General features: G+C 31.2%; 1 protein-coding gene across 1 annotated transcript; it reads right to left on the bottom strand.

Moving 5' to 3' along the window:
• Positions 1–136: 136 nt before the first annotated feature.
• LOC143230227 (unc-112-related protein-like) lies at positions 137–22,066 on the bottom strand. The gene is given in 14 exon segments (XM_076463393.1): positions 137–2,707; positions 2,970–2,989; positions 2,992–3,115; positions 7,384–7,599; positions 8,564–8,670; positions 12,072–12,196; positions 13,598–13,770; positions 16,066–16,173; positions 17,208–17,310; positions 17,724–17,926; positions 19,039–19,238; positions 20,559–20,792; positions 21,204–21,372; positions 21,939–22,066. Coding segments are annotated over 13 exon segments (2,046 nt in total). The 5' UTR covers positions 21,346–21,372; positions 21,939–22,066; the 3' UTR covers positions 137–2,416.
• Between the last annotated feature and the right edge of the window lie 5,469 nt (positions 22,067–27,535).

Here is a 27,535-nt window from a genome sequence, read left to right as displayed (position 1 = left end):
TTTCATTGATAATTTACATATGAAAATGGTGTTAAATACCTCGGTGCAGGTTATTAGAGAGAAAGTATTACTACAGTAGCTTCTGTCCACGTGTACTGGCAGCACTACCTTCATTCACATACTATGACGCACCGGGTCCTCAACAAGATTTTATTAAACGTTGGGAATTACAAAAACAAACTATTTATTTAAAACTACATGTTGAAAAGACCTTCATACTGACAGAAATTTCAATTATATTAAAAATGTACTTGTTTCTAACTACCACATTTTGAAGAGTAAACAAAACAACATGAAAGCTGACGCTGTATCAGAATGTGGTAGAGAAACTAAAGCAAGCAACTACATTCTTTATCTTCGTAGTGCACACAATATTTACACTTATTTCTAGGGTTATTAATGACTTCATAAACATAAATACCTAGTTTAAGTAGAGGTACATTATTAAGGTTTCAAATTGCAATTTATAATCCAATTACCCATTAAGTACTGTATCAAAGTGAAAATAACTACCTTCTTTTTTCTCGTGACTGTATTAAATTTCCATCTTCCTAACAACCAGGAGATAGGAACATTTTACCTGACTAGACAAGGGGTAACAATTCCTATATGAATAATATGTATTAAGTTAAACATGTTTGCAAAAGGCACATGTACAATTGATTATATTAAAGAAAGAAACAGAAACAAAGCATAATGTATAAAACAGCATAAAATATTACATATCATAAAGTTGAAAATCAGTATACAAATTACAACATTTTAAAAGTGATATAAACTGCTTATTAACAATCAATATGTTTAATGAAGAGAAACATCAACTTCCTAATTTTTAAGGCACTTATCACATGTAAACTGCTTCAACCATTGTGAAACTCATAAAGCATCTTCATTGGAATGTTTATGCATGAAAGTCCAATTTCTGTATAGAAAAATTGACCATATTAACACTTCCAAAATTCATTTCACTAGTAAACAATATGAAACTTCCAAATTTTTTCTCTCATTAACATATCACATTTTATCTAAATAGAAAAAACAATCTTACCTTTTACCACATCTTCATTTCTTAATGGGTGTGTTGACATAGACAATTACCATTGAAATCAATGGGCATAAAATTTGAATTAAAAAAGATCTTAATTTAATTTTGCAGTTAGATGTTAATATTAGTAGACAGGTCTTCCTTTATACTGGTTTAATTTGAGCATCAGTTTCCTCCCTAAAACGTACCTGGGATCAGCTAGTTGCAACAGTTTTGTTAAGCTGTACTTTATTTTAATTAAAGTTTTAATACCCATATCAGCTCACTTAAGAATACAATTTCACTTCAAGTTGGTTTCTCATTACATGAACAATAGAAAGTTTAAATTTTAGTTTTATCAAAGCTGGTATAAAATACATTTTTCCTTTTTGTAATTTGTGTACCTCATTTCTTCACTATCGATACTGACTGGATTTTATATTGCATACAAACAAATTTCTATATAGTATAAAATTAAGTATTAACTGAGATTCTTAAATTACCTATATATTTGTTCTATGACACCAGTATTGTAAACATGATGCTTGGCCTTAAGCAATAATAAAGGAAAACACTTTTTCAAAATTATGTGTTTCAATCAGTATAAAACACAAGAATGAATTCTAAATGTGAAAGTTATTATATGACCTTTGATGCAGTAAAGCTCATAGGACAATTTAGATTAAGCCAAGTCCACTGGCTGTTTTCCAATCATGTTTGTTTGCAGACAATTTTTCTTACCCGATAAGATTACTTTAAGTTTTCAGAAAAATATTCATAAAAAATCTGTGTGAAGTGAAAACAGGTGTGGGTGTTACACAAAAAAATTGAAAAAACAAAACATGGGTGTCTTCCAATTAACTGTCATAGGCTGCACTTGCTTTAAAGTTTTCAGATGATGTTTTGAGTTATCTGCGGAGATCCGTGTTAGTAACTCAAAATGTTGTCCAAAAATTGGAATATAGATTGTAGAAAAGATTTAAATTTAAAAGTAATTACAATGTTTATATCAGACAATAAAAACTACTTAAATAGCAGCTTTGATAGTCTTACATTGACTACATAAAGAGTATAATCCCAGCTGCTAAGCAGGTAGCTTTATAGCAAAAAGGATTGAACTTTTATTTTAACATTGTCCAAAAACTTCTAAAGCAAATGCATCTAAAGTGTTCAATTGAGTAAAAGTTTCTCTGCTTAAACATTTTTAAACAAGATCTGGTAATTGATCTGGATTTTTAAGTGTATTATAATTGGCACAAATACACATACTGCATTAAAACACATTAAATATCCACAAACAAAGATTTAAAACAATAAAAACACAAATGTGGATGTACTGTTTCTTCAGTGAATGTTACAAAAAAGTTCTTATCACTTGGAAGTTGCACGTGTCTACATCCAACCACCAGTGAGTTTATGAAACAATTCCTCATTAAGTGTTTGATTCTGGTCTTTAGATCTCATGGACAAAAAGATGTAACCACCAATAAACTCATGCACCACCTTGCAATCAGCAGTCAAACAGCTGAATGCAATTGTCTCCTCTTCAAACTGAACCTCCACCTCTTTAACGTCCCAGTTCACATTCCATACTTTCATTGTGTTAAAGTGCCAGGTTTTGATGTGGTCTCCAGTGTTCAGGTCCATACGCATCAATCTATTGTGAGCAATTCCTAACAGGTCCTTTCAAAGAATAGATTTACAAATATCAAGAACTGTTTACCCAGAAAACCAGCTGAATTATTACTTCTCAAATACTTCTTACGTTTAGAAAATTCATTATATTTTTAAAATTTTAAAACAACTACTATTTCATTCACAAGTTAAATACTTTAATGATAACAATTTGTAAGTAAATTCAGAAACCTGGATGTTGTACATCTCCAGCACGATGCTAATTATTTCAAGTTCTATCAAAGATAGCTCGTACTCAACCCTCACTTACCTCACGTTTACATCCCCAAATTTTACAACAAAAAATGAAATGCCAAATTCTGGCAAGGTTTGCCAAGCTTTGATAAAGTTCAATTTTGCATCAGAAAGATTCAGTTCTTTGACATTGCTGTGGGCTTCCAGGATTCGGTTTACAATCTAAGAAAATGGAAACAAGGATAATGAACAGGTGAAAACTGTGTTAAGAATGTCACATGTTAAGTGGATAAAACTGGAAAAAAACAACCTAATAATTGCTTCTTTAATATTTCCAAAAGAGCAGACTTCTTCCAATCATAAAAAAATTAAAAAATAACATTCACTGTCAAATTCGTTGGAAACGGCTTCTAAATTAAACATATTTTACTATAGTACTTAAGAGACAAATGTAAACTGTGGTTTCAGCCAAAAAGATGTTTACAACACTGAAAAAGATCTCGAATGAGTGTAGTACAAAACTACCACCAACCTTGTGCTCAAATATTCCAAAACATTGGTAAAACTGGGCAGTATTTTTGCTGATAATGTATTGACGAAGTTTGATCAAGTGAAGACCCTAGGCAAACATTGCATGTGGGAAATCTTTGGCTACTTGTATCAGGGATTCTGGTTATGGAAGTTACTAGATCTTATATTTTGCAAAAAAGTAGTTGTACGTGACTAATAATTGAAGAAAAAAACCAAAAAACTGACATCCTATTTAATTCCTAAAACAATTGTTTCCATATATTCTCTAGACAGCTCTTTGCTTTTCAGAAATAATTTAAGTGATTCATAAACTGACAATTAAAATAAATAAAGTTATGGAATAAAAAATACATCAATAAATGAAATATATACTTTTAATCCAAACAACTAAAATAAAATAACATGAATAATGTAAATACATAACGATGCTTTTGTGAAATAAAAGTCCTCAATTAGATACAAAACAATTTAGTGAGGGTTTGATACAGACAACACTGCCTAATCTCTTTTGAGACATGGTAGAATGTAGGTTAGATTTGATAAACTTAATAGGAGAAAATTTTCTGCCAAAGTAAGGTAACTGGAATACTAAAGAATGCAAAGTGCTACATATACATTTTATATGATAAATTTCAAAGCAAAGTGTGTGTTAGTATCAGGTGGTATAACACTAAGTTCTTATATTTTTAATTATTTGGTGTTTCATGAGCTCACAAAATTGAATTTTAACCAAGAGATCTTTGCACTTCTGCACAAACTAATTTTCTGTAACACCAGAAAGTTGATATATCATATACCAATCCAACTATTTTTAAAAGCCTTAAACTGGGTTTCAGTATTTACACATAATGCATAAACAGTAATGTTAAAGTAATGAATCTTGACTGTTTCTTCAGAGTCATTAGTACATTCACCCTAACTTCCATAGATGTTTGTTTTCTGTATTTCTCGATGTATAAACTTTCCATGCGATCACTGACAGCTAAAAGTGCTCACTCAAAACCTGTTGATCTATATTCACCAATCCATTCTAAGAAGCTTCTTGCTTCCTTTACAGCACTGCCCAAATTCTTTTTACCTTGTATATTCTAATCAAGCCTAATAAATTATTAAAGCAAATATTTTAGTTTTTGTCCAAAACATGATGTATTTAGAATCATCTAACTCAATATAAATGTGTATATATTAAAAGATACATATAACAAATGTGTATATAGACTGAAAATCCCACAAGTCACACTGAAATCGTGAAATCTATTTACTAGAAAAATAAGTTTTTCATACATCCAGTATCATTCCTGGCTGATTAAACAATTTACATTAAATGCACGTTTAAAATAGGTTTTCTGTGTTTTTATTATGTCTTAGGGTTAAATTTCATTTCTATAAAAATGTATCTTTAATTATATAAAGCGAGTGTCTGAGAAAATAGGTTTTGTTATACAACCAACTTTTAAAGAATGCATCTGTTTTATATATTGAGCAATGGTTGTACTAAAACATTTTAGATTTTCAGTGATGTCGAGAAAACCCACTTGTAGAGAAATATATATGCAAAAACGGGTCGTTTGGGTTGAGAAAATATTTTACATAGAAGAGCGAACAACGTTTCGACTTTCTTCGGTCATCGTCATAGTTTTTGCATATATATTTTAGATTTTGTTTTCTCCAGATCATATTGCAATCCTCTATTCTGGAAAAAACTCATTGATTTTCTCCTTTCAGTTAGAATATGTTTGCCAGACCACAGTTCACATAAGGTACAAGTTGTCGTCATGATAATGGTCAAGAGGATGCTGTAGCTGCAGGGTCCTACATAAGCATGCACAATGCTCATGAAATACACAATACTTAATTGAGAAAATGATCATGAAATTTATTTCAGTATTCAACATTAATATATTGTAGTGCAACATTATTAACAGATAAGTTAAATAATCTATGTTTCAATGTTATAAACACAGGACTACTGATGTCCAGTTTTGGAATATTTTTTTTAATTTTTTCCCCATCACTAAATTAAGTCAAGGGATCCTGGCTGAATAACTAGTATTAGTTTCAATCAATGATAAAATATTTATCTTTAGGTAAACTTTGAGACTAACCTCAGCTAACCTTGAATTTAAGATAAGTAGTACATATATACAAACCATGTAGAAAAATTTGGGTAAACATTAAAACTGAATTTAACCTACTATCTGGGGTTGAGCTTCAGTGTTTATTAACATTTTTCACACACACATAATACAAGGCTGTTGTTACTGTTTAATGCAAAGCTACATCTCCTGTTATCTACGTTCTGTTCACCATAGGGAACTGAACTCTGGATTTTAGCATTGTAAGCAGTAGAATTATCACTGCTCCATCAAGAAACCTTAATACAAAACTTATCACTTGATCAAATCTGGTAACAAAATGAGTGGTTATGACCTTTGTGTGACCTTGATAAGTACACAATTCCTGGTAACTATAGAAATACTCTAGCAACTAACAACATTTTCAAATGCTAGCTATTAAAAACCCTGGCTTCTTATGCATATTGACATTATTACCTGTACAAAGTTAAAACATCACTGTTAGCTATTAAAAACCCTGGCTTCTTACACATATTGACATTATTACTTGTACAAAGTTAAAACATCACTGTTAGCTATTAAAAACCCTGGCTTCTTACACATATTGACATTATTACTTGTACAAAGTTAAAACATCACTGTTAGCAATTAAAAACCCTGGCTTCTTACACATATTGACATTATTACTTGTACAAAGTTAAAACATCACTGTTAACCACTAAACATGAATAAAACCTCATGAACTATTCAAAAGTGCTAATTTTCGTTTTGTTTTTCAGTTCATTGCACTTGTATTAACTCTTTAGTGTTAAATTACTTTCACATTTACTTAGCAGTATCTTTATTTTATTTACAAACAACTAAACTCCATTTTATATGGAAAAATACAGCATTAGTAAATTTGTATGGTTAGTCATACACTGACATAAATAGAATGACTTGTGTCACTACAAGTTCCTATGCATGTGAACCTTATCTACATACAATCCAAAATAAACCTGGGAAAAATTCTGTGCTAAAGAAAAAGTTAATTACACAATATTAATGATGTATCCAATCAAATGCTAACTTCTTTCTTTCTCTCTCTTATGGCACTCTGAAGGGTGGGAGAGAGGCTAAGGTAACATGCTAGGTCAGTGACAATTGGCCCAGGTGTGATCTGACACACAAACTTTTATAAAATAGTGGTTCACATACTTAATCTATGAAGGGGCAACAAACTTAACACACAGTATACTAAAATTGATTCTATTTAATTACATAATATATCCATTTCCATGACACAAACAGATTTCAATAAAAGAATTAATATCTTTCAAAACCCACCTTACAGTTTTTGCATGCCTATACCAGAGCATAAGTTTAATCCAATCCAAATAGGACATCACTAATTTTTACTTTCATAAAATTCAAAATAAAAAGTTAATTATGTATGAGAGAATAAGAAATATAACAATCACTTTTGGCTGCAACAATGTTGAAGATTTTTATTTTAAGAGTAGATAAATGATAGACATGTAAATATTCAAACAGATTTATTTCTTACTTTGCTAATGTTGTAAATCTCGTTATATCAAAAAGTAATACTATTTTAAGGTTTATACTAAACTTGATTTGACAATAAAGAACAAAACGCGTTTCTTCGGATATTATGCTAAAATGTTAGAATGGATAATAACACAATAAGTGATGTCGAGAAAACCTACTTGTAGAGAAAAATATATATATGTAAAAATGGCTCGTTTAAGTTGAGAAAATATTTTACGTAGAGGAGTGAACAACGTTTCGACCTTCTTCAGTCATCATTCTTTCTGAACCTGACAATGACCGAAGAAGGTCGAAACGCTGTTCACTCCTCTACGTAAAATACGGATAATAACACACCTGTCTGTCTTTCCATTTCCTAATAAACCTGGGAGCTATGTAGTCTTCAGGGTTAATATCCACTTGTGAGGGGTTAATTACTGGACTACCTGCTGGTCGTTGCATTCTCAAGAATTCTAAAATATGTTTCACTTCCTGGTCATAAGAACTGTCAGCCATAGTCTTCCCTTTTGAAGCCAGTCGACAGGCAGCCATCCATTTAGCATACTGTTCCTCCTGAGGGTTAACCCAAGATATTCTTAAGCCTATATTAACTACATTTTGAACATCTTATTACTTGGATAAGGACTTTATGTAACAAACAAAAGATTTGTGGTAAATACAACAACAAACAAAAATATTCCATATATAACAGAATTTCAGATGTGTAATTTCGTTTACAAATTTAATACTTAAAAATCATTAATTCTAAACAGTCTTTGCATGGCATATAAATTCATACTGCTGTTGAATGTATCAAATAAATTAGCTGAACGTTTTTTTGAGTTTGAAATTACTTTTTTTGTTTTCCATAGTTATCAGAGAGACAGGAAAAATAATGTTTGCTGCTACCTGAAACTAACTGATCATAATTAGAAAGTTCTGTGAAGCAACTTCAATGAACTGATAAACGTGTTATCTCTGTTATAATTTATTCATCTCTATAATAAAGTTTGTCCCTAAACATGTACATTTTAAAGAAAATTAGAAATATGCAATTTTCTTCAACATAAACCAAGCACTTAGCAAAATGCATCAAGAATTTCACTGACTGCTTCTTTATGGAAAACAGTTATTTGAGAACTACAAAACTATGGAGTAAAATTTTCAAATACAATGAGTAACTTTTATTAGCTTTTTCTCTCAGACCAGTAAGGTATCAGAGTGGGAGATTTACACCTACAAAGCACATAATCCCATGAATAAATTTTAATAATCGTCATTGAGACTGACTCACTATAAAAAGATTTTATAAAATGAATCTGGTAGTTAGAAAAAAGAGTCAAAGAATAGAGGGTCATGTCTTGTAAGTTGGTCACTTACTTTTCACATTTACTTATTTTACTTGTACTCCCCCAATTTCCCTATTCTTGTTTTGAATACGAGTATAAAAATAGTTATATTATTGAAGGTTTTAAAACAAACACCAAATAGTACTTCTGGTAAAATATACTACTGAATTTATTTAACCTGGACCTACAGAGTCACATCTCATCCAATACTCTGTCATTCCTTTGTCACTTGGCACTTGTAGCTTTATTCCATACTTGTCTTGAGCAAGGCTGACATCAGGTGAAACTTCAGATCCTGTGAAAACAAACTTTCATTTACAATCAAAGAATAATGCTTTAAACAGCTAGGTAGTAACTAGTACCAAGAAAATGGTCATTTCTACAAGAAATGAATTGTTTTACATCAATATCACCAAAAATTTGTTCTGTATCTAAGTTAAACCTTTCACTACTGTCCAAACATGTAACCCCAAAGTGACCAGAGTTTCCACAATATAACTTTTAATAACATGTTTTGTGTATCTCCACAAAATTTTTCAAGCTTTTCGTACACATAAAAGAGTCTGTAGACAAAATATCTGAATTTTTAATGAACTATTTTTACTAAAACTTCATTCATGAATATAATAAAAAGTCAGCATGTTGATTGCTCCAAGTGAAGTGAATTTCATGTTATGATTTTTTCTTATAGAAGTTTCATTTGAATAATCTCTAAAAGCTATTAAAAATTTAAGTTTAACAATAATTTTCTTTACTCTAACTGTAACCAATATAAAACTTTAAAGGTTGAAAACTGGAAAATAAAGTGAGTGGTACTGTTCTGTCCTTTTTAGTATTAACATCAAAGTTCTAAAGTACTTCTCTCGATAGTTTATACTTTCATCTATTTCCTGTTTATTTTACTGTTAGCAGCTGAAGTAGGAAACTTTAATATAAAGCAATAAATTGGTACTCCTGCCATTATACTAATTATGAGACACCACTGATAAAAACAAGCCAATGCAACACAACTACTACCCTGTCATTACGATAATTATGAGACACCACTGATAAAAACAAGCCCATGAAACACAACTACTACCCTGTCATTACACTAATTATGAGACACCACTGATAAAAACAAGCCCATGAAACACAACTACTACCCTGTCATTACGATAATTATGAGACACCACTGATAAAAACAAGCCCATGCAACACAACTACTACCCTGTCATTACGATAATTATGAGACACCACTGATAAAAACAAGCCCATGAAACACAACTACTACCCTGTCATTATGATAATTATGAGACACCACTGATAAAAACAAGCCCATGCAACACAACTACTACCCTGTCATTACGATAATTATGAGACACCACTGATAAAAACAAGCCCATGCAACACAACTACTACCCTGTCATTACACTAATTATGAGACACCATTGATAAAAACAAGCCAATGCAACACAACTACTACCCTGTCATTACAATGTTATGAGACACCACTGATAAAACAAGCCCATGAAACACAAACTACTACCCTGTCATTACGATAATTATGAGACACCACTGATAAAAACAAGCCCATGCAACACAACTACTACCCTGTCATTCACGATAATTATGAGACACCACTGATAAAAAACAAGCCCATGCAACACAACTACTACCCTGTCATTCACGATAATTATGAGACACCACTGATAAAAACAAGCCCATGCAACACAACTACTACCCTGTCATTACACTAATTATGAGACACCATTGATAAAAACAAGCCAATGCAACACAACTACTACCCTGTCATTACAATAATTATGAGACACCACTGATAAAAACAAGCCCATGCAACACAACTACTACCCTGTCATTACGATAATTATGAGACACCACTGATAAAAACAAGCCCATGCAACACAACTACTACCCTGTCATTACGATAATTATGAGACACCACTGATAAAAACAAGCCCATGCAACACAACTACTACCCTGTCATTACACTAATTATGAGACACCATTGATAAAAACAAGCCAATGCAACACAACTACTACCCTGTCATTACAATAATTATGAGACACCACTGATAAAAACAAGCCCATGTAACACAACTACTACCCTGTCATTACGATAATTATGAGACACCACTGATAAAAACAAGCCCATGAAACACAACTACTACCCTGTCATTACACTAATTATGAGACACCATTGATAAAAACAAGCCCATGCAACACAACTACTACCCTGTCATTACACTAATTATGAGACACCATTGATAAAAACAAGCCCATGCAACACAACTACTACCCTGTCATTACACTAATTATGAGACACCATTGATAAAAACAAGCCCATGCAACACAACTACTACCCTGTCATTACACTAATTATGAGACACCATTGATAAAAACAAGCCCATGCAACACAACTACTACCCTGTCATTACGATAATTATGAGACACCATTGATAAAAACAAGCCCATGCAACACAACTACTACCCTGTCATTACAATAATTATGAGACACCATTGATAAAAACAATCCCATGCAACACAACTACTACTTTCCCACAGAATTTATCATAACACCAGCTGCAAGAACACAGTAAGAAAGAATTCAGTTTGTTTATAGGAAGTGTTTGTAACAGGATTTGTCTAAAGTATCTAAAGTGTGAGAAAATGTTTATGACACATCTGTACAAATTCCAGGCTGATCCATTAAGTTTGGTAACTATTTAGATCTTAGTTATCATCCTAGGGTCTTTGGAATTTAGTAGTATAAGTGCACAGAGTGTGTAGGTTTTCATGAAAATGCGTATGTTATTGAATATTACTTCATAAATGACTAATTTGTTATTTTTCTGAAAATGTAGAACAATACATAAAAAGTATATATAAAAACAATGATGTTTAGCACTTACAATATTACAAAATTATTTGTAATTACCCATCATACTTGGTATAACTCATTTCTTCTTTCAAGTAGATGGAAAAAGACAATTTTTTATAGGTTTAAATTTTGGGTTTTTCTGAAATACATATCAGATGTACATAGTTTTCAATATGCTTTTTCTGTTAACTATAAAAATGTAAGTAAAACAGAAGTTGCAAGAAAACTGAATCGTGAGTGAAGCTACCCTCATGGATTTGTAAAATATAAACAGCTCAGCAAATAAAAAAACATGAGAGGTTCCTTTTTCATATTCTAGTTTGGAAACATTTGAAATTTGAGTTTGTAATTTGTTAACCACTATAATTATTGTATAGTAGGTGAATATATACACACACACACACACACAGCAATAAGAAATGCCATGTGACTAACAAAAAATATATCTAGGATTTCTTTTTATTTTCTTTCAAATTAAGAAATTAAAACATAACTAATATTAAAATCTGTATTATAAACTGTATTAATTAATGCCAATTCTACCAACATCCAATGATCATAATAGTTGTTTAATTAAATTTTGAAAATATCTCTCTAAAACATTGTGACATCTTTTAACCTGCAAGAGGGTTAATCGTACATGTTACTTTATTTTACTAAACAAAAATCTTAGTTTCAAGCAATTTATTTATCTTTTATCTCAGAACAAATAATCTGCAACCATAAAATATATAACAATATTAACATTAAAAAAAAACCTATTCCATATAACTGTAACCAAACAATTGTAGCTGCATATTTTAAAATGGCCATACCTTTGAGCTCAATGACCAAAGAGGGTTCATCACGATTTTCTTCATGGTTTTTGTACACAGCTAGCTTAGTGTCTTTGAAAGAGAAGAAGTACTGCTTGAAGCCCTTTAAAGTAAAACGTTTCGACCTAAACAAAGGAATGTTTATTTACTGAGAAACAGGAAACATTAAGTACAAGAGTTCTGTTACAGAAACAGACTGGCATCAAAATTAATCATCTTTTTTTTGTGAAAAAGTCTGTTACATCAACCTGCATTCACTAACACTGCAACTTTAAAGTATCCACATCCAAAAGCAAAAACTAGAAATACTGTAACACTTTCTCTACAATATCTATATTTTGTATCATAATACACACAGCAGTTAAAAATTAACATTCCAAAAATCACATTTTTAAAATACTTGTATAAAACAACAGATCAAACTAATTTGATATTGCTATTTTAATAATAAAACATATTCTACAGAAAAAATCAGTACTGTGTAAAACAGTGGTACAGGCTATCTATACATTTTACAAATCCTGAGCAAAACAATTTTATGATAAATATTTTCAAACAGTAACTCAGAAGAAATGGGTGTAAGTAGACAAAGAAGATGGCCAAGAGATCTAAAGGCTCACTTCAAGTCAAAACTGGAACAAAGCCAATTAAATGTCTGCATTAATTTATCATTTTTATTGTATATATATATAAATTGTTTATTTTTGTACATTTATACTTATAGCCAACACTTCTTAAGGATACCATCTAATGAGAGCAGACCTAGAATATCATTTAGCAGGAAGGAGACAGATACTATCCAGAATGTTCAGATTGTAAACATTGGTTTTAAAAATTTTATATAAAACATTTTATTACAGTTCATACAGTTGGTGTTTGTTTTTCACTTCATATAAAATTTAAAGTTTTTTCCAATTTTAAAGAGAAATTTAAATACAAAAATTTCAGGGAAGAAACATTATTCAACTATATTGCATGCACACACGTGTAAATAAACTCCATGATTATTATACTTTATGGTGTAAATTAATTAAGTAATTAAAACAGTGATATATTGTACAGATTTTTCTTTATTAATGGATAAAATCTAGTCTTATTCTTTCACTTTGCACTTGTCCAGCATTCCCGAGGAGGAGTGGCATTTTCTTAAATCAAGATAATTCATTTACAAGTAGTAAATCAAATAATATGTTGGGCTTTTTTTTTGCAAGAAAATATGCTTTTAATAGGACTCTACTTTCAAATAATCTAACACAAATTATACTTACTCTATCATTATACTACTTTTAAATCAGGATAAATATCATATATCTTACATGAAACAAGTTTTTAACTTTTTAAACTCATAAAATGTATTTTTAGCCATCAAATATATCAATGCACACCAAAGACCACAAATTAACAGATCATCTTACAATGTGCTATATCTGCATCTTTAAGTACAATCACCTGCTTTGTATGATAGAGCTTTTTCCTTAAGACATAAACATAATTAAGCTTACAGTGTGGGGTTGCAAAGCACTTACTTCATAAATTTGAGATAATCTGAAATCTCTGGGATGCTCGTTAGGTTACCATTAGTTTCACTGATTGCCGAACCCTCTAACGATACCTGAAGGTTATTCAAGGCAGCATCAACATCATCTTCACCTTTCAGGAGTTCAGGTTGGGGAATTTTAGCTTCCATATTAACTTGTAACTATAAAGGAAAAGCAATATATACACACACACACACACACACACACACACACACACACAAATAAATACAATTTTCAATTAAATGTAACACATTTATACATTTTGCAATGTGCTTCAACACTTCTATAAGATAGGTTTTATATAAGGACAAAATTACAGCATTATTCATGTAAGTATATATAAATAAATATGCTAACATAATAATAAATTACTCATATGCAACATTGCTACCTAGATATGTCATATGATAATTTATATTATCTTGCCCTACTATTAAAGTAGAACCAATATTAATAGAATTGGTCATCACAACTTTTATCTTTCAGGTTGTTATGTTATCACATGACAAGTATAGATGCTATAACTTATTGACCTGTAGATTATAATTCAAATTTTAATATTACACACAAATTAATTTCTTAATTTACAAGTAAATATTAAAAGAACACATTTAAATATGGATTTTAGTGATTTGCACAATATGTTAAATACAGCACTATTTGAAATTAGATATTTATGTCAAAATACTAAAGTCTATAATTTTGTACAAATCAAAAAGCCAAATTACTAATGTTTACAAGCTAGAATATAAAGTAAGAACTTCATATACATTTTGTATTTTGCTGAGATATGGCTCATATACTGAATCAAACAATGGTCCCATTCACCTCTTCCCATTTTTGAAATGGTCCCTTAAATGCATTTACTTCAAAATATAACATGTGAGTAACCAATCAAGTGCTTAAAATGTCCCAAGAGTTGTTTTCTCAGCCATTTTGATCTTGGAAAAGGCTACCATGTTCTCTCTATCCAAAATTTCAAGGAGGTAAGGCATGGTGTGTCTTTAGTCTGCTCAAAATGTTTTACTTCTTAAAATTAAATAAAGCTTAGTTACTACGCTTAATAAATTTTAGTGTAATTTGATGGTATCAATGGAGTTATTTATAATTTTTTGGTTATTCAACTGTAGATATTAAAAAAAATTTTTTTGTTTGATATCCTATGCGTGTGAAATTGTAAAAGGCTTAGCAACCTATGTCCAGCATGAACCGACTAAACAGGTTGTAGTGAGAAGAAATAATTGTTTGCTTTACTTCTTGATTTATTGTTCTATATTTTAATAGAAATACGTTTAATTTATTTGTAAATAGTAATAATCTATATACATATATAATAATTGAAACGTGATTGTATTACAAAATACTAGTCCACTAAAACACAGCCAAGACAGGGAAGACTAAAGGTCAGTTTTATATTACTGGATACAAAAGACGAGTACATGTACATTATGTCAATGTAAGTTAGGTATAACTGGAAGGTCAATGTAATAAAAATAATATATATATATATATAGGTGTGTGTATGTTTGTGTGTGTGTTAAAAGACTTAAGCTATTTAAACTAAACATTTGTATTTTCATGTTATAATATGTAGTGATTCTACCATGAAAACAGTATAATTTATATTTATTTCATTACTTTCTTTTATGATGGTTACGAGGTTGGTCAAAGTGACAGACCTCACATAGAGTATAGAAAATAACAAAATATAAAAGTTTTACTGAAAACAAATGTTTGCAATGTATTTAGGAGGTTTTGGAGATTACACAAATAATATTTGAGATATTCAGAAGAAGCAACAGTTTTTTTTAATCATAGCATGAAATCACTTTGCACTGAAACTTGTAATGAAACAGGCTTTATTTTCAAAAACAACTCTTTAGGAAAAATATTTCATTAAAAATTCTGATTTTTTTATATACCAAATATTGTAATCTTTACTAAAAGTCTAACAGATTTTGTGAAGATATGCATATTGTATAAAAAATTATTATGCACATACTTCACATGCACAAGTGTGTAGACAAATTTGTGTACATTATACCGAGCCCTTTGAGAAAAGGTTAAACAATGTTTCTAGTCTATTATAAAATATTTCAGTTTGTACAGTTTAGTTTGTTAGATTGTACAGTACTAATACACTGTTAACACAGTTAACAGTAGTGTTTGTCACCCACCAGACAGTGAAGTACCACTGATCCATAGTATTTCAGAACAATAAACAAACAAAAAAGACAACATATATATTTAAATTATACTGGCTATTCACTGTAGTTTAATGAGCCACTTGTTGATATTGATAAGATTAAGAAATATTATTCTACAGTACATGTACTAAACTACACAGTTTATGTTAGTAACGTAAGTTAACTAACTGAAGGTAATATTTGAATAACAAATGTATGCTGCTCTTGTGACCAAAACATACTTTCCAGAAAGATCTAAAATCTGCATACCTGTAATGCTGCAAATAACATCATTTCTTCATCAGTGCAGTCTATTTCTTCTGTTAAAATGGACCATCTGGCTTGCTCATATATCTGGTTGATTCTCACAGCATCATACTAGAAACCAGAAATAGATAACAAAAAGAACACTGATCTAAAAACAAACACTATAATATGCCTAAACCATATAAAATCAATATATGACTACAAAAAGTACTTCTGGTTCTTTAAAGAGACATTTTGTAGTCATAGTCTTTATGTTGGTTGACTGGTTCGTAAAGTCAAGTTTCTGTAGAAGTGCATAGTAAGTTTTTACTGATAACATGGTAAACCTAATATAGACATCAGTAAAACAATTCAAAATGGTTATTTGACTTGCATCTTAACCCTTTCGGCACAGTTGGCAACCACAGTCAACTTGAAGGCTCAGTGCAGCAGGTGACCTTCCTTTATTCATGTTATTCTTATGTATTGAATTTAACATATATAGTATTGGGTACAACCACTGAACATTTCAGGGACTTTAGTTGAGTTATTGCCGAGATATCATGCTTTTAGTACTGATACCGTAATTAGTTGAAGTATCAAACATATATATTCAGCACCATGCCAAACATTAAAAATTGTTATTCACTGCCAAAAGGGTTGATGCAGGAGACACTGGACAAATGAATACTACACCCTAGCTACTCTAGCAAAGAGACAGGATTTAATCCCGACCCTTAACTTCTTACAGAACAGTCTGTTTCAGGACTTACCTAAAGATAAAAGTAACAGCTGTCAAAATGCAGAATACAAACTAATTGGTAATAAGCATAAAGTAAGTAATGAATAGTTTAATTACATTTTGGTGATTAAAACATAAAATTAACCATAGCAACTGATATAAAGTCATCACATTCTTACTGTAAGTATTTAGTTTTCTTTATTTTTTTTAACAGTCCAAAGAAACCTCAAAGAAAGTTTTATTGATGGTCTAGCTTTAAAGACCTGAAGACCAGTATTTATCTCAGTTTATTGTAATGTTTAGTAACTTTTATTTTAGATAAATATTGTACTATAAGCTCTTCCATTATTACTTTATAAAATACAGATGTACAAGTAAACTTCCCAATTTAATATTTTAAATAATTTGAATTAAAAAAACTTACTTTGGGATTAAGATCATAAAAGTGAAACAGTTTATACTTTAACAACAGCAGATCAAACTCTCTGACATTTTGTTCCATCAATGAGAGAGAGGAGTCCAACCAACTGAGAAAGAAAAAGAAAAGTTTTTTTTGGCTAAAATATTTTAACTTGAAGCAAAACAGAACAAGTTTTTTTTTGGCCACTACTGTACTTTGTATCAAATCAGTGGTACCAACAAATATAGGTAGGGTTTTGTCAAGTACGTCTGTGGTACCATTCTCCACTGGGCAGAAACAATCTGACAAATAAATTACAAAGCTACACTGATTAAACTTACCTTAAAATACTGTGTATATCACGCTTCACTCAAACAAACATACATATAAATTAAAAGAGTTGGTAAAAGTTAAAACATAGTATTTATTGTTAAATCTCCAGAAATAAACTATTGTTCAGCATCATTAAATATGAAAAAAATATTTACACAAGTTTCATATAATCATCTTTTAATTAAAAGTAGGGTCAAGTTCTTTTACCTTACATTTAACCTTCCTTTTTCAATAAGAGACTTTGGATAAAGAAGGCCTTGTCTGGCTTTCTCTGTTGGAGTTTTGGGACTTTGAGCAAGAGGAAAGTCCTGACTCAAAAAACTTTCCTCACCCAAAGAACTATGGGTACCAATATATGACCCATTGAATGTTCCATTACTGGAGGAATTTCCAGAGTTGTTCCATACAGGCTGCAAAGAAAGTACCATCAACTTTACATTAATTCTATACTGTTGTTTTGGTAACATTTATTAATCTAATTAATACTGCAGCAAAATAATATCAAATACACAGTGATAAAGTACTATTTATTTTATGTGAAAAACTGAGTTACATACTGATTGACTGTACAGTTAATTAGTAATTAAATGAAAAATACATTTGCTTAAATAATTTTAAACTTTTGACTTTATTAACAGACTTTCTTTAAAACAAAACAGTATAATTATTAGTTTGAGTCTGTCGTTAAAATGACATCTAGTGATTAAAAGGTAGCTATATTTTATTTACGTTGTAAAAAAAAAAGACATTATCGAGTCACACTTTATTAAGATATTTAAAATAAAAAGAACAACGTTTATCAAAAATATTCCAGACATTTTGTAAGACGTTGAGAAACAATATGCAAAACACAAACAGAAGAAAGGAAACAAAGTAATAGCATCACGTCTTAGTAATATTAAGTTTTGTACACAAATACACAAACTTGTAGATATATTTCTGGGTATATTAAATGAAGACTACAAATTGAAAGTCTGCATTATAAAAACAGAAGTTATAACAATGCTTATTGTTTAATTTTGAAATAAGGTCTTTAAATTCTCTATTAACAGTTTAAAATACTTTTGAGATAAGAACACAATTAATTATTATTTTATTATCCAATAAACTAACTGGTCATTCATTTTCTAATTTTCTTTACTCACCAAAACATGAACTTCAATGAAGAAAGGACAAAGTAGAGGTTTAATTTTATCTTTGGTTCACTATTCCTGCTGCAAAAGAACTAGTTTTGTCAAAGTTAAAACTCATCAGTAATGTTTAAAAGAATGAAACAAAGAAAGACCCCATAGAGACTGAAAGTTAGCAAAACAAGTCTGTTCAGTGGCAGTAGTGAATCACAGAACAGATTATGCTTCTGCTTTATCTTTTTTTCATTGAAATTCAAGTTTCAGTGAAAAGAAAAGATTGAGAAAGAAATAATTATTGCCAAAAAATTGTTGTTACCTCAAACTAAAGATGAGAGCAAAATTGATAAAATGTGGAATCTTCTCTTGAATATGAACTATACATGTACACTTACACCACTTCCGGGCATTCCCAAAACTTCAGGATCTAGTTCTGCTTTACCAGACGTGCTTGAACTTAAGCTTGAACTTTCCAGTGAAGACCCTTGTTCTTTGCTCCTTTGCTTTGGACTGCACTCAATGTATCGATAGTTTCTTTTCAAGTGTTCTGGACCAAGTGGACGAAGAAAAGACAATTCTTCTGGGCATCTTATGCCTAAAAATATATACAAGTTCTTGAAATATATATTTATCAAAACCTTCCAAATTTTCACAATTCCAAATTTATTACTCTTCCTATTCTGAATATCAGTTATCTTCTAACATGAAAGAACAATGATATCACTAGTCTTGTTTCAGTTACATCATAGATCTACATATATTTTTTTAAAATTACATCTTAAAATCAGTCCACAGTTGAGAAAAAGAGAAAATACATATATAATAACGTTTAAAACTGATAATCAAAAATATTAAATTATTCTATCACTAAAAGTGGTTAAAAAGTACATTTTATGGCAAGACCTGATTAGAGATGTTTTATTCTTTTACAAAAACTAGAAACATTGTTTCTAACAATTGAGATAAAGTTGTATTTTTAGTTACTGGTTAAGAAGGGGAACAACATATGTAGTACTTAAAAAAGAAATAACTGAAGATTTAATTAAAAGTGAAACAAATCAAAATATTTTCACAATTTAAGAATCGTTACTATCACATCAATACAATATTTTAATTTTAATCTAAATTATTAATGACTTTCACATTTAAATTCTACATCTTTGTTGCCTGCCTTAATTATGATTGAGCAAACCTATTAACAGATCACTTTTAGAATACAAACCTTTCTTCTGTTAAGCAGTACACATGGCTACCTTCCAAATGGTTATCAGTTTTCTTGAATGATGATTTACTTACATATTGCCTAATATTGTGAGACAGTACTACTGTACATCTTGTAACAAGATACATGGTGCATCTGGTCTAACACGCAGTTTATTCCGAGATGCTAGAAATCTAAGAGAGCTACAAGAACCAAAACTACTCTCACCTGAAAGTGTGAAGCTTCTAGAAGCAAAGGACATTTTTAAACTGCACCAGTTCTTGCTCTTAATAAATTAAAACCTTTTTTTTCAATAGTTACTAAAGAACCATGATTTTACTACATTCCTGTGTTTATAATATTGTATTTTTAATAACAATGACCTGTTTCTTCTCAACAATATACTAAGTATTATATATATAAACACATGTATGTGTGTAAATATATTAAATATTGTAGTAGAAGACTTAGATTTATTTACACTTTCAATACAGTTTGATCATTTGTACTAAAAAAACAAGTTAGGTTTCTAAGCAACTTGTTCTAATTGCATGTTCAAAAGCAAGACTTTAAAACAGTTTACAACCCATAAGATTCCTTCTGATCTTAAGTGAGACACGCATAACTTATAACATTATTAATATAGTCAACAACCTTAGATTTGAATTTATAATTTATTATTCAAATAATTAAAACAACTTTAATTCAACTTACCTAGCTCTCTGCATAACTTCACAACAGCAGAGAAGATCTTCACCGAAAAATCAACTTTGCAGTCCAGAAATCGTAGGTCAGGCAACTGTATCCTTAACACTTTGTGCATTGGAGAGAAATGTAATAAAGCATCTGCCTGCACTCCACACTGGTCAAGGGTGGACTTTGTTCGCAGTAACCACTTGTTCTTTGCTGGCCACCAGAGTGCATGATCTGACCAGTCCAAAGTAACATCTAAATCACAAAAAATATATGATAACAAAAAACCATGTACTTACAAAACTAGCAGTCCTCAAATGAGCTTGATGTCATTACCTCTAGGATTACTTAAATTTCACTGTTTTAACAAAATTAGAAACTCTTACTCTGTACTATAGCAATTTAAAGCCAGCCTTTCTTCAAGATATAGATGATACTTAAAACAAATTATTCAGTACTACTTGTATTAATAATTATTTATTATAGTGTAAATTACAAATAACAATCATCTCATTCCTCTACGATAAGTAATATTGAAATGGTATTAGCAGTAACGTAGACTGTCACTTTAGAATAACATGAAGGGCCACATAACGTCTTATTACTATATTTTATCCATGGAAAAATGCATTACTAATGCTTTAGTTATTAGTTCATTAAACTCACCAAGGTCTTCCACTAGGTTTAACATTATTACGCCTATATGAAGGTCTCCTTTAACTCGAAGGATTCGTTCCACTTGCAGATCAGTAATATGGACATGTAGATTCCACGATCCATCCCCCACAAGCTGTCCGTCAGATATCATACTTCAAAGTCAAAGTACTCAAACAAACTGAAAAAAACAAACAAACCAAAAAACAATCAAATTACTGAAAACGCAATCAAAATTTAAAATAATACCTGAACAGAATACTTAAATAATTTTCACAGAAGAAGAAATATTGGCACAGAGCTAAAAAACAGTCAAGAAAAAGTTATTTCAGAATTTCCTTTAAAAACTATCTGTGCATAGCCTTTGATAATCATCACTAATTTATTAATTTTTAAGTGACAGTAAGCAGAGTAAGCAGCATTCACTGCCAACTCTTGTCTCACCGTACAGAAAAAAATTGATAATCACTCTTAATCTGATAGCAGAAAGGGGAACATTTTTGTTCAAATAACTCGCGAATCGAAAACTCAAAAGATTTTCAAACTGAGCATGCGCACTAACCATTATACTAACATACACTATGCTAACCACACCCGCCCATAATTCATTAAAGATACCACACATTTTAAAAAAGTTAATAAAATGATATATCTAATTAATGCACCTGATAACTTGATATTTGAAAACCACTTTAGCCTAGCCATTTCTACAATAAAAGTAAAGAAAAAATTACACATCGTAGTTACCTTTACAACCACCAATAGTCTATCCTTCTGTACTAACTTTAGTTTCTGTTGGTACGAATTGTATTAACCAGGAAATTGACAGCTAATATCTTACTCACGCATGTGTAAATCTTAATTCTGACGAAAACTAGGAGTGGTACCAAGTCTCAAAACCTGATAAATATTTTTATTAAATGTTAAACATATTTTGTTTTTGTGAATGAAGGAAATTAGAATTTATTTTGTATCAGCAACTGGACGTAAATCACTTTATTAAGAACTTAATAATACAGATACAGACAATTTTAAAAACATGACCATATCAGTGAAAATTTACTGATTTCACGGGTGATCTGGCTCAATTACCATATAAGGGAAACGCTAATAAACTGATGATGAACTCGTCCTAGATTGCCATTGGTTTTATTTTTAACGTAATACCATATCCAGAAGTTTATTTCAAGGAAATGACAGATTAATGTATGAATAATTCTATTATAAAACTGGACTTAATATTATGGAACATTTAATCACGACATTCTTTCTTGATTCTTAACAAGAAGAAATAGTTTTTTTTTTTCTATTAATGCGTAATATAAATTTGTTATAAAAACTGTGGCAATATAAAATTGAAATTGTTCATTAACTATTTAAATGTAAATAATTTATTACAACCACCTCCTGCTCAGCGGTATGTCTGGGGACTTACAACGCTAAAAACCGGGTTTCGATACCCGTGGTCGGCAGAGCACAGATAGCCTATTGTGTAGCTCTGTGCTTAATTCAAAACAACAACAACAACCAGCTCCAACTTCAAGAGAGTTAAATGTTTTGCACTGAGTAATTTGTTTTAAAATATGAGTGAAAATTAACGAACAGAAACAGAGGTAGGGCCTAGAATCGCTAGGTAGTCAGGGAATTTGATTTGCAATCTGCAGGATGGGAGTTCAAATCTCCGTACCACTATACATTCTCACTCTTTCACCCGTATGGGCATTATAATATAATCCCAAAATTTAATATTTGACGAAGTTGGTAAAAATATATTGAAAATTCCTAACGCTCTTTATTTCCTCTGCAAGAGTAAAACGCAGTCGAAAATGATTAACACCTTCATAAAATCCTCAAACATTAAAAACAAGAGTTTTGTTAATAAAAATTCTATCTTTGAAAATACCTATACCAAATGCATAATTTCCCTTGAAGTAAACGACACTCTATGATACAATTTTTGTTTCTTCCAAAATACAAAGGCCTTAAGTGTTTTCGAGAGAAAAAAATGATTTCTTAAATGTGGACTTATGTTTGTGTGTTTGTTTTGGAATTTCGCACAAAGCTACTCGAGGGCTATCTGTGCTAGCTGTCCCTAATTTAGCAGTGTAAGACTAGAGGGATGGCAGCTAGTCATCACCACCCACTGCCATCTCTTGGGCTACTCTTTTACCAAAGAAAAGTGGGATTGACCGCCACATTATAGCGCCCCAACGGCTGAAAGGGCGAGCATGTTTGGCGCGACGCGGGCGCGAACCCGCGGATTACGAGTCGCGCGCCTTACGCGCTTGGCCATGCCGGGCCACTTATGTGGGTATTTTGATAAATAAACAATGAATAGTAGTGACTTTGAAAAACAAAATGAAGAAAAACAATTATATTTTGACAAGCCTACTTGGAATACAAGTTTTTCATCTGAAAATATCAAATTCTACGGTCGAATTTCTAAAAAGAATCAAAAACATTAATATTGGGATAACTGTGTATTTCAAAGTAGCAATAATGTCAAAGTTCATATGGCCCACAAATTCGTCAGAAACAATAGAATTTACAGACTTAGAATTAAATGAAAAATATATATCTCTTGCCAAACCATTAATTAAATTTATCTTTCTTTAAAATAAAAAGGAAGCAAAAGGTGATAATACTTTGAAAAATAAACACAAAACTTTAAAATTTCACTAAATCGGTCAACAAGACATTGAAACTTCGTAATAGTATTTATCTTATCTGCAACAGGAAAGCGAAATCAAAGATGGAGAAAATTTTATCAAAAATCTTAAGACATAAAAAATGAGAATTTTATCTCTAAATTTTAATTTTGAAAACTTCCTCTCCAATACATGATTTCATTTTAAGAAAACGATAGCCTATGATACAATGGTTTGTTTTTCAAAAATACCAAGGACTTGGGAATTTTCAGAAAAACAAACAATTTATTATTTGTAGACTTGATTGGGGATTTTGTTAAATAAACAATTAACTGTAGCAATTTTTGACCAAAAAAAAAAGAAAATTGAAAAGCTGTCTTCGAATACAACTTTTTCATAGAAGATAGTCAGAATCTATGATAAAAAATTCAAGAAATCAAACGCTATAGCCTTAGGTTTTCTTTGTTGTTGTTGTTTTTTTTAATTTCGCACAAAGCTACTCGAGGTATATCTGTGCTAGCCGACCCTAATTTAGTAGTGTGAGACTAGAGGGAGGTCATCACCACCCACCGCCAACTATTGGACTACTCTTTTACCAAGGACTAGTGGGATTGACTAAACCTTATAACGCCCCCACGGCTGAAAGGGTGAGCGTGTTTGGTGTGACGGGAATTCCAACCCTCGGACTTCAGATTACAAGTCGAATGCCTTAACATGTTTGGCCATGCCGGGCCGTAGCCTAAGGTACTTTTATAAAATTATTCAATTTTTAATGTTGAGATAACTGTGCATTTTAATCCAACGGTAATGTCTACGTTAAAAATAATATAATTTACAGACTTCTTCTTCTTCATGTGTCAAATCTGCGGCAGACATCGACGACCATGGCATGCCAGACTTCTCTGTTGTCAATCCTCTTTATCAACTCGATGTTGCTCATTGAGTTCTTGGTGACATAGTTATTGAGGCTATCGATATATTTAGTTCTTTGACACCCTCTGCTTTTCCTCCCTTTAATTTTTCCACATAGCATATGTTTCTCTATCCCATTCTTCCTGCAGATGTGTCCTAGAAATTCCATTTGTCTCTTTCTTATAGTTTTCATGAGGGACCTTTTGTATCCTGCCAGTTCCATGACTTCCACATTTGTTTTTCTTTCAGTCCATGATATTTTTAGCATCCTTCTGAGGAACCACATTTCAGCAGTTGCCTCGCACTCATCCACCACCTGCCTTCCATGACTTCATCGTAACCCTGACACGGGGGGCTAAATGGGTACTCGGTCTTGCCCAAGAACCTCCCATGGGCTAGCGGAGGGAAGGAGTGCTTTACTGTTCCTTTGTCAGAGCGTGCTCTGACCCACTACCCACAGACTAAGAATTTAATAATATATATATATCTTTTGCTAAACCCTAAATTGTCTTCATCCTTCATAAAAAAAACAACAGGGACCAAATGTTGATAATAGTTTGAAAAATAAACACAAAACTTTAATAGTTTTCAATATTTGCAAAATATTGAAAATTCTTAACAATCTTTATCTTACATATATTTACAAAAATAATAATTTTTCAAATATCGAGATAAGTGCGTATTTCAATGCAGTGTTTAATGGCTTATTTCAGATTGCCGACAAAACAGCAAAAATTTAAATACCTATAATCTAATGTAAATAATATATCTTTAGCTAAACCATAAATCGCGTGCGTCTTTCTTTAAAGAAATAGAACAAGCACATGATGATAGCAGTTTGATAAATCAACACGAAACTTTAATAGTTAACAAATGTGGTAAAAAAATTGAAAATTTCTAATTCTGTTTAATTCCTCTGATAAAGTAAAATGCAATGGAAGAAAAGCTAAGTTTGATAAAATCTTTAACGCTTAAAATCGAGAATTTTTACAATAAAAATTATATTTTTTAAAAAAGTCCATATTTAATGCATAATTTCCCTTGAAGAAAACTGAAATCTACGATATCAACATTCTTATCCAAAATACAGAGAATTATGATTCTTCCAAACACAAACGATTTTTAAAAGGCAGACTCTAGTCAGTATTTTGATATAGAAACAATTAACCGACCTTTTTAGTGATGACGAGAAACCCACTTGTTGAGAAATTTGAAAAACACTTTTCTTTGTGAACACTTTTACGATGACCGAACAGAAGGTCATCGTCAGGTTCAAAAGTTGTTCGTTCTCTTCTATGTAAAAGTGTTTTCTCAGCCCAAACGAGCCGTTTTTGCATATAAATAACCGACCTTTTGTTTCATCCCAAGCCCCTTAGAGGCGCAGCGCTATGTGTGCGGCCTCTCGCTACTAAAAACGATGGTCTGATACCCATGGTGAGCAAACCACAGCTAGACCGTTTTGTAGCTTTGAGATTAATTCCAGTCAGTCAAACTATTTTTAAAACATGTAGTTTTAAAAATGCTACTTCGAAAACGTTTTTCAAAGAGAAACATCAAAATGTATGATACAAAAATATTGAGATAAGTGTGTATTTTAATGTATAAATAATTTGTAATTTTAGATGGCGTAAAAATCTTCGAAAAATAACAAAATTTAAACACTGTTAGGAGCATTCAATCTTATTTTTCTTTTTACCAAACTAGTCAAATATTAAAAGTTGTGTGTTTATTTCTTAAACTGTCGTCTTTTTTTTTTTTTTTTTTATTCTATTCTTTAAGAAAAGATACACTCGATTCATTGTTTGGGGAAAGATATATTGTTTTTATTAAGCTCCAGGTGTATGTTTCGGAAGCCTCTTAAATTCAACACACCATACTATTTTTACACCATACACTACAAAGACAAACAGAAAGATGGAAATTAATTGTTTTTGAATGTAGATCTTCCTGATTCAATTTGTTTTGAATTTCGTGCAAAGCTACACGAGGACTATCTGCGCTAGCTGTCTCTAATTTAGCAGTGTAAGCCTGGAAGGAAGGCAGCTAGTCATCACCACCCACCGCCAACTCTTGAGCTTTTCTTTTACCAACGAATAGTGGGATTGACTATAACATTATAACGTCCCCACGGCTGAAAGGGTGAACATGTTTGGTGTGACGGGGATTCGAACCCTCGGCCCTCAGATTACGAGTCGAATGCCTTAAATAACTGGCCATGCCGGGCCTCATTAAAACTTATAATACTACAAAAACAGGAGAAATATTACCATGCACTTTGCTTTGTTAAAAGCATAAACTAGATAAAGAACACTGCAATCCACGTTGTTATTTTCTGACCGTATCTTACCTGAATATAATGCGTTGTAGGTTAAAGAAATTCGAAACTGGATCAATCTAAGCAATAGAATGAAGCAGTGGTGATTTCTGAACAAGTGCATGAAAAATGTTTGGTCGTAACTGTTCCAGTATTTCCTCAATGTGACGTTTACATAATTAATGTGTATTTAGTTTTCATGGAGCGAAGAGGTTGTAGAGCATGTTAAAAGCGGAAAATTTCGTTCTGTTTTGGAACTGTCGGCTAATTGTGATTCGTTGTTGAATCGATTCGTTTCTGTGTCCAGAGCTTCGATTCGATATTTTAGTAATGCTATACAGGATATACTCATTCATTCGTTGTCCAAACGAGTAAAAAGCTATTGCTTAAAAAATATAGGCCATCCATTTTTTCTTGATCACACCTCAAAAAGGACCGGCATGGCCAGGTGGTTAAGACGCTCGACTCGT

Source organism: Tachypleus tridentatus, chromosome 10 (genome assembly GCF_004210375.1).
Source record: "Tachypleus tridentatus isolate NWPU-2018 chromosome 10, ASM421037v1, whole genome shotgun sequence".
NCBI lineage: Eukaryota > Metazoa > Arthropoda > Merostomata > Xiphosura > Limulidae > Tachypleus > Tachypleus tridentatus.
This window is presented reverse-complemented; position numbering and strand designations above follow the sequence as displayed.